This window comes from Triticum dicoccoides, chromosome 6A, assembly GCF_002162155.2.
Source record: "Triticum dicoccoides isolate Atlit2015 ecotype Zavitan chromosome 6A, WEW_v2.0, whole genome shotgun sequence".
Lineage (NCBI taxonomy): Eukaryota > Viridiplantae > Streptophyta > Magnoliopsida > Poales > Poaceae > Triticum > Triticum dicoccoides.
Genome location: NC_041390.1, coordinates 353,166,373 through 353,175,150, shown reverse-complemented (window position 1 = coordinate 353,175,150; position 8,778 = coordinate 353,166,373). Strand labels below are relative to the sequence as shown.

Below are 8,778 nucleotides of genomic sequence, written 5' to 3'. Positions count from 1 at the left end.
ATTCATGTATTGTGTGAAGTGGCGATTGTAAGCCAACTATGTATCTTTTTCCTTATGCATTACATGGGTTGTGTGAAGATTACCTCACTTGCGACATTGCTTTCAATGCGGTTATGCCTCTAAGTCGTGCTTCGACACGTGGGAGATATAGCCGCATCGAGGGCGTTACAACCTCCTCCACCATACCAATACGGCTTGCAAGGTTCTGTAAAGCACTCTTGCTTTTGAGCACTCCATCCGGCAACTTATGAATTTGACACCATATCTTCAATCTGTCCATCTTGACTTTTTCAGGGTTTGAAAACCCATCATACTCCGCCATGATTAGAGCAAATCCATGGAAGTCCCAGGGCCCTTGGTGCATGGCCTTGTTCCAATCGCCAAGACAATTGAATTGAATCGAGAACAGGTTCGCATTGATTCTTCTCCATACAACGGCCTGGGCAGGGTTCCACGCCGCTTTCATATCCCCTATCAATGCACTCTGACTGAAACTCTTCCCTGTCAAGAGCCGGCCAAGTGCCAACCACTTCGGTTTAATCTCATCAATATCGATCTCATCTTCCCAAACTAGGTCATCCGCCTCATCATCCTCTAGATTCAACCTCTCCAAGATTTTGCTGGTATCATCCATCTGCTGACTACCTGATCCGCTGCTATTTCCATCAGTCGCCATGCCGATTCCTCCAAACCTTAGATCACAGGCGATTGCTTCACCAGCCACTGCCGCATGCACAACAAGAGGTAGGGGAAGGTCGCGTGTGGGGGATTTGTCGGGGAAACAATGGTAACTCACGGCGGCTACGCCGTAGCCGTCGGAGGACTGGAGAACCCTAGGGACGAAACCTAGGGGGAAAAAACTTCCTAATGGGGACTGAACATGTCTTGTCCCATACACTGTTCACATCTTGATTTGTCTTTTTTGTTTCTTGATGTGTACTTTGAATTTGGATCTGAAATATTTATTAAAAAACTACACTGTTCACATTTACAAAAAAAATGATTTTCTGTACCGTTTGAAATTGATTGTTCTTTTTTCAAATTGGGGCCATGGGAGCATATTAGTGAAAGACCTTGACCATTAATTGATTAACAAAATATGATGTACATGCATATAATTTAGATCACTATTTTAGTGACCAAATCCCTCTCATATTTCTTTACAGAGGGAATACATCATAGAAGCTTCTCTTGAATGGTGAATCCAATAACTTTTTTTCCGAACATGTAACTAACGTCTTCGGCTCGCTTCAGTGTTTGTAGTCGTCGATAGGTGGTCTACGGATCTGGATGTAATTTTTATTATTTCGAGTGTTCATTGTACTACCATGATTGAAGATGAGTAGATTGAAAGTTTTTTCCGCAGAAAAAAACTAATATTTTGTTGATCAAATTACGGATGAGAATCCGGAGTAGCTCGTGCTGCTTAGAGATTTCTTCTATAAATATATGCTTTCAAGGGCTAGTCCTGAATGACCTTGTTTTTTCTGATTGAAATACATGCGAGACTTGTAAATCTGAACCGACCGGAGGGAGTATGGGAGTATACATGTCGTCTATTTCCAACTCAATAAAAAAGCATGCTGGCTATTTATTTATTTTGGAAAATTTCTAATCTATTTATCGTACAATGAATACTAAAAAAATTACATTCAGATCCGTAGACCACATAGTGACGACTACAAGCACTGAGGCGAGTCGAAGGCGCGCCGCCCTCATCGCTCCTCCATCGTCGGAGTCGGGCCCAACTTATTGTAGTAGACAGTCGGAAAGTCGTCGTGCTAAGCCCTGTAGGACCTACGCACCAGAATAGCAACCGCCGCAGATGAAGAATACCGTAGATCAGAAGGATCCAACGCGAAGACACACAAACGTAGACGAACAACGACAAGATCCGAGCAAATCCACCAATGATAGATCCACCGGAGACACACCTTCATACGCCCACCAACGGTGCTAGACGCATCGCCGGAACGAAGGCTAAACGGAAAGACCTTTATTCCATCTTCAAGAAGCCGCCGCCGTCTTGTCTTTCTGAGCAGGACACAAACCCTAACAAAACTAGAAGAAATCACTAAAAACGAAGCCCTCCTACTGACCCTTGCCGAGATCCACCGTGCCCCATGACCCTAGGGCCACCGGAGAGGAGTCGGATTGCAGCAGCACCGGCAGGAGGCAGGAAGCCAGAAACCCTAGCTTTTTTGTGGAGGAGGTGGCGGTTAGAGATCTAAGCGGAAGTGCACCTGTTGCCTCCTCTGTTTCTTGATCCTGCACTAACATGCCGGCTATTTACCACATTCCCTGTTAATAGTCAATTTAAACTAAGTGGCTACGTCAGCCTGAGATACATACATGCACAAAGCGTGAGCGTGTGTTCGGCAACATACGCAGCAAACTTAGCAGGCTCAAAAAATACAAACTGCTCGCCAAGGAGCAGGAAACCTTCTACAAATTCAAGCCCTGTTTGGATTATCATTTTACTTTGAAATACCCCTGTAAAAAATGCATGCCTTGCCTCGTCATTCTGTTTCCAGCTCAAAATTACTCAGTGGCCGGTATGATACAGGCGTAAGTTAAACACCTCCGCATTTGATTACACCGTTGACCGTTCCCAAGCGCGCCCTCAGGCTCCACTTGGAACTGGTGTAATTTTATACAACTGCATTTAGCTCACAGGTGTATAACAGCAGCCACAACTGATATCCTAGGTGTGTACCATAAATCGGCTGATTACGAGCCTAAACGAGGATACAAGCGTAAACATTACAGGCCTAATACAATGAACCAACCACCTCGGCGTTTTCTAACCAGCCAATGTTTTAAGGAGGGAAAACGATATTCCAAGCGGGCTCTCCGTAGCAGCGGAAAACAAGCCACGCGACGGCCAGTCACTTGAACAATTGTCAAAACGTCACCCTAGATCCTGCGATATTCCCGTGAAGTCAAGGAGTTGCCGATAAAATCCTCATGAGCGTCAATGGATGTTTCTTCCTTTTACGCAATGAAACTTCTCAGCACCGCTTCAATTTGCTTCTGTGAAAACATGAGATATCCTTTATATATTAGATCAAATATAAACAAAAGAGCGGTAAATAGGGGCAGTTGCAGTCATGTACAAGTACAAGATGTGAGTCCAGAATGTTTGGAACTAACAACCACACATTCGGGCTTTATACTACTGGCTAACCACTTGGCCTTGCAATAAACCACCATGTAAATAGAAAAGAATGCTGCAGTGGACTGCACAATCCTTTACCTTTGGACCTTATACTAGTCAGATCTGCAAGATGCCGCATTGTTGGCCTCCCGTGCGGGCAATTCCAAGGGGACCTTAGTCCTGTTAGATTTTTCAGTATCTGAAGTGCAAAAGCAAACATTAATTCATCGTTTGAAGCATTACATCTTTCTGGATAGTGAGTGGCTGCACAAATGGACTAAAGCAAGCATTGGATTATGCTTCTGAAAATACCCAAGTCACATAAAAACTAAACTAATACGTGTATTTTTGAGGAAGGATCTATCTAGGTCACCGCAGCCGAATTTTTGTAATTACCTTCTTCATTTCAGTTTTCGTCAGTGGATCGCCAATCATAGTAGACATTCGGCAAGCCCTCGAAGCAAACATAGCACGAACCCTCGAAGGGCAAACAGAATCAGTTTTATCCATCTTATAGCTACTAATTATTGAACAGTCACCTTGACTGTCAGAAAGCATGCAAATCAGCTCCTTCACATCTAAATCAAGAGAAATGAAAGTAAGTCTACAGTTTTGAGTTTTTTACGAGCGTAAAATCAGACATGGTACAACAATAAGTGATTACCTTGAACACCAAATGTAATATTTTTACTAAATGGCACAGCTTTCAAAAGATAATGACTGCCAGGAGAAGCATGCAAATCTTCTGCTAAAACAAAACCATTTTTTCTGAAACAAGGTGACAGAAGAATGTGAGCTACCTAGGATTTAATCACCTCCAAACACTATTAATTCAAACTAGAAAGATACAGCGTGTCTACAGGAGGGATGAAGGACCATGCGTGATTCAAGAATCAAGATGGTATGCACTTATCGAAAATAAATACACCTAGCTGGTGCAATTAATAATTTATCATGCATGAATTGATATTTTCAAGAACCAGATATAAGCAGAAAACTTTTTTTTTCGAGAAAACGCAAAAAGGCTTTTGCGTTTCATTATATTGAAAAGAGAGAGATAGTTTGTTACATCCTCCTAGGAGGCACCATTACAGGTGAGAAACACAAAGTAACTTCAGTGGACATCCCAGGTCTGTGGGAGGATGACACGCAGGCCTCGAGCACCCGCGGTCGCCCAGAGCGCAGCTTCTTCTTTGATCTTTGCAACCAAGACGCTAGTCGAAGGGGTGGCCGCATTGAAGACACAATCGTTGCGATGCTTCCAGGTCATCCAAGGGATCAGCAGCGTCGCGGATGTAAGTCCTTTGCGCATCAGCTTGGGCGTGGTCTGCCGCGCCGTGTGCCACCAGGTCGACAGGGAGTTTTCACCATTAGGCGCGCTGCAAGGAAGGTGCAGCCAAGACAGGATGTCGTGCCAAATCTGCTTGGTGAAGGGGCAGTCCATGATCAGGTGGTTCATAGATTCCGGCATCTGATCACATAGCGGGCAGCGAGGAGGGTGCGGCAGTCCGCGGCGAGCGAGACGATCAGCTGTCCAACAGCATCCCAAGCTATCGAGCCAGTGGAAGAACTTCACTCGCGGGGGGGCCCAGCCTTTCCAGTTAAGTTTCCATGCCGGGCAGGAAGTAGAGCCATGGAAGGTGGCGAGGTACGCGGACTGGGCGGTGTATGTGCCAGCAGCATTCCACTTCCAATGGAGCTGGTCTGGATCAGCAGAGAGAGTGATATTCTCAATGGCCCTCCAGGTTAGCAAGTATTGGCCAATCTCTTGAATGCCAAGGGCGCCATGAATGTCTGAAGCCCATGTGTGCGCCTGAAGGCCATCGGCCACTGTTCTTATTTTGCGGCGGCGCTTGGGGATGAGGGCGTATAGCTGGGGGGCGATCTCAGAGATGGCTTGCCCGTTGATCCATCGGTCTTCCCAGAACAATGCTCGCCGACCATCGCCAAGGACCATGGAGGTGGACGCAAAGAAGAATGCACGTTCCTCACTGGAGAACTGCAGATCGAGGCCAGCCCAAGCCCTGTTTCTGTCCATGCGCGCGAACTAGAGCCATCTGGTGCGCAAGGCAAGGCCCGTGCGCTCCAGGTCATGGATGCCGAGGCCGCCTAGGCGTGTAGGGCGGCAGACGCGGCGCCAGTTCACGTGGCAGTTGCCGCCTTGAGCCTCGGTGCGGCCAGCCCAGAGGAAGCCTCTCTGGATCTTCTCTAGGAGTTTGAGGACTTTCTTCGGCGGCGCGAGCACAAGGAGTTGATGCAGGGGAATTGCACAGAGCACGGATTTGACAAAAGCGAGGCGTCCAGCCTTGTTCATGAGGTGCGCCTTCCAAGTGGGCAGCTTCCCGGCAGTCTTGTCGACGACGGGTTGTAGTTGGGCGGCAGTCGGGCGTCGCAAGGTGAGGGGGATACCCAGATAGGTGATGGGGAACTGCGCGATGGGGCATCCCAGCGTCGCGATGGCCGGAGCGACCTCCTCGTCTGCGCAACGAATCATCGTGGCCGTGCTCTTCTGGAAGTTTACCCGCAGGCCTGAAGCTCTGCCAAAAAGCTGCAGGATCTCTCTGACCGCCAACGTGTCGCTAGGCGAGGGGTGGCAGAAGAGGATGACGTCGTCGGCATAAAGCGAGATGATGGGGATCGCACGACGGGGGTGCAGCTGTTGCAGGATGTTGAGCTCGGCAGCCCGGCGAAACAAGCGCCCCAACGTGTCGACAGCAAGCACAAAGAGCTGCGGTGACACCGGGTCGCCCTGGCGGAGTCCACATCGATGCCAGATCGCCGGGCCAGGCGCGCCATTTAGGAGGACCCGGGTGCTGGCCGACGAGAGCAGGATGGCGATCCAGCCGAGGAAGCGATCACCGAACCCATATCGACGCAAGGCCTCGAAGAGGAAGGGCCATGAGACGGAGTCGAAGGCGCGGGTGAGATCAAGCTTGAGGAGGATGCGCGGAGTTCCCAGCTGGTGGAGGAGGCGCGCCGACTGTCGCACGATCAAGAAGTTGTCGTGGAGGCTGCGTCCGGGGATGAAGGCGTTCTGGATGGGACTGATCAAGTCATTCAGCTTGGGCGCGAGGCGGAGAGATAACACCTTCGCGAAGATCTTGGCGACGAGGTGGATGAGGCTGATGGGCCTGTAGTCAAACAGGCTGGCAGCGTCGGCGCGCTTTGGGATGAGCGTGAGCAGTGCCTGGTTCAGACAACTGAAACCTCGTCCACGGAGCGAATGAAGCTGCTGGAAGGCGCAGACAAAGTCGTGCTTGACGACGGGCCAGCAGGATCGAAGGAACTCCGCGGTAAAGCCGTCAGGGCCGGGCGCCTTGCGCGCCGGCAGGCGTTTGATGGCTTGCCAAATCTCATCTTCAGTGAATGGGGCCTCCAGGTCGTCGAGGGCGGCCGGCTCGATGAGATGCTGCAGGTCAAGGGCGCAATCTCGAGGTCGATCGGTCCCGAGCAGAGAATCGTAATGCGCGAAGGCCGCCGCGGCCATGTCAGTCTGGTCGGTGAGCATGGCACCGTCAACCGACAGGGAGTGGATCCTGTTCTTCTGCTTGCGATAGGTGCACTGGCGATGGAAGAAGGATGTGTTGGTGTCGCCGTCTTTGAGAGAAGAGATGCGCGCGCGCTGTCGAGCCAGAGTTCGCTCGAGCGAAGCGAGGCCAAGGTATGACAGCTTGATCTGTCGGCGGAGCCAGTCCTCGTGGGGCGTGAGCTGGCGAAGCTCCTGGGCCGAGTCAAGACGCAGGAGCAGCTCGCGCGAGATCGCGAGCTGGTCGCGGATGTTGCCCACGGCGCGAGCGCTCCAGCTCGTGAGTCTGCGCGCGGTGGCCTTCATGCGCCACATTATGCGGCGGAACGGGCTCGGGTCGTCCACCGAAATCCAAGCAGCCGCAACCACGTCTTGGAAGCCGGCAATGCGCGTCCAGTATTCCTCGAATTGGAAGCGCCGGTGCACCGGGGGCGAGGGCGAGCAGTCCAGCATGAGCGGGCTGTGATCAAATACAACCGAGGCAAGGCAGCGAAGGTGGCACTTGCCGTGTCGCTCCTCCCAATCCGCGGTGCATAGTACTCGGTCGAGGTGAACCAGCGTGGGCGGGGTCTGCTCATTTGACCATGTGTATCGTCGACCATTGAGGTAAACCTCCTTAAGCGCGAGGTCGTTGATAACACGACGGAAGCGCCCCATCATGCGTCTGTTAGTATTCCCGTTGTTCTTGTCTTCGTCGCGGTAGATCAAGTTGAAGTCTCCGCAAAGCATCCAAGGGTCGTCGCAATTAGCACGGACGTCGCGGATTTCCTGAAGAAACGCGATCTTCTCCTGGTCCTGCTGCGGCCCATATACAATGGTCAGCCACCAGGGGGCGTCAACGCTCGATGGAGTCGAAACCTGGGTAGTGAGCGTGTTGGGGCTGAACATGTGATTGTCAACAATCACCATCCTGCTCTTCCAGGCCAGCAGGATACCGCCGCGAGTGCCAATCGCCGGCAGGTAAACATAGTCATCAAAGTCCGAACCAAGCGTTTCGAGGACAGTGGACATGTGGATGACTCCATCTTGGTTTCCTGGAAGCAGAAGATCGACACGTCGGTAGACACGATCAGCGAGCGAATGGCGGTGCGCCTAGCGCGGGTGTTTAGTCCGCGCACATTCCAGACAATAATCTTCAGGCCATAATCCATAAAAGCATGATCGACACAGGGGGCACAAGCGCACAGCTAGGCCTCGATCGGCCTGCCAGCGATGACCGTAGTAACCGGTGCGACAGAGGGGTCGGCGGGAAGCTCGCGCCCAACTAGTGCCGCAATGGCCGCAAGGACAGTCTTGGGGATCGGCGCGGCAAAGATGTCATCATAAGCTTTCATGGCCTCCGGGGTGATCGCCTGATCCACGTCAACGATGCCGAGCGTGCGCAGTATTTGCACCTGCGTGCGGCGTGCGGCAGTGGGCGGTGCCCCGGTCTTCGTCTTGGCCGCGGTGGCTGAGCGCCCGCGCCGAGGTTGGGCGAAGCTCAGCGGCTGTCTTCTCGGTTTACGGCCCGGAGCAGGGAGGACCGAGCTGAGCTGCCTGGTGGCCGCGGCGAGAAAGTCGCCAAGGGTCCAAGAGCTTGTCGAGGGGGCACGCTGGCGGCTGCGGCGGAGCGTGACAGGGGGGGGACGCGAAGCGTGTCGCACTTCCGATGGTCGGCGTTGGCGTCTGGACTACATCTTCATCCAATGGGCCGTCAGCGAGAGGGCCGGAGGGCGGTGGCCTGGGGAGTCCAGGTTTTGGGGCCTTTGAAGGATCTGCAGTTGTGTGTGGGCCGCTCCAGGGCTTGCAGGCTGGCCATCAGGCGCATCAGCAGTCGGAGCAATCAGCTGGCCATGGGTTGGCGGCTGGGCGGCACCAGGTTGGAAATCACGCGCGTCTGCCCGCGTGGATAGATCAGCATGTGGTGCGGCGGCGGTAGGCGCTGATGTGCACGAACTGACACCTTGTCCCGACAAAGGGTCATCATCCACTGTGTCGACGGGCGGCGCCATTGGTTGGGGGTCCAGGACCGCGCTGCAGGTGTGCTCAACAACAGTCGTCGTGCCCACCAGGTCGCTAGGCGACGCATGTGACGGGGCCGCGTCTGGCCCGGCGT

General features: G+C 52.3%; 1 protein-coding gene across 3 annotated transcripts in view; it reads right to left on the bottom strand.

Annotated features, from left to right (window-relative positions):
• Nucleotides 1-2,496: 2,496 nt before the first annotated feature.
• The window catches only part of LOC119316900 (DNA mismatch repair protein PMS1-like), a 14,394-nt gene continuing 8,112 nt past the window's right edge, over nt 2,497-8,778 (bottom strand). For all 3 annotated transcript variants that reach the window (XM_037591287.1, XM_037591288.1, XM_037591289.1), the window contains 4 exons: nt 3,822-3,925; nt 3,554-3,735; nt 3,257-3,356; nt 2,497-3,033 (listed from right to left, as the gene is read on the bottom strand). In XM_037591287.1, coding sequence (XP_037447184.1) covers nt 3,023-3,033; nt 3,257-3,356; nt 3,554-3,735; nt 3,822-3,925 — 397 coding nt within the window. In that variant the 3' untranslated portion in view covers nt 2,497-3,022. The remainder of the gene's footprint in view (nt 3,034-3,256; nt 3,357-3,553; nt 3,736-3,821; nt 3,926-8,778) is intronic.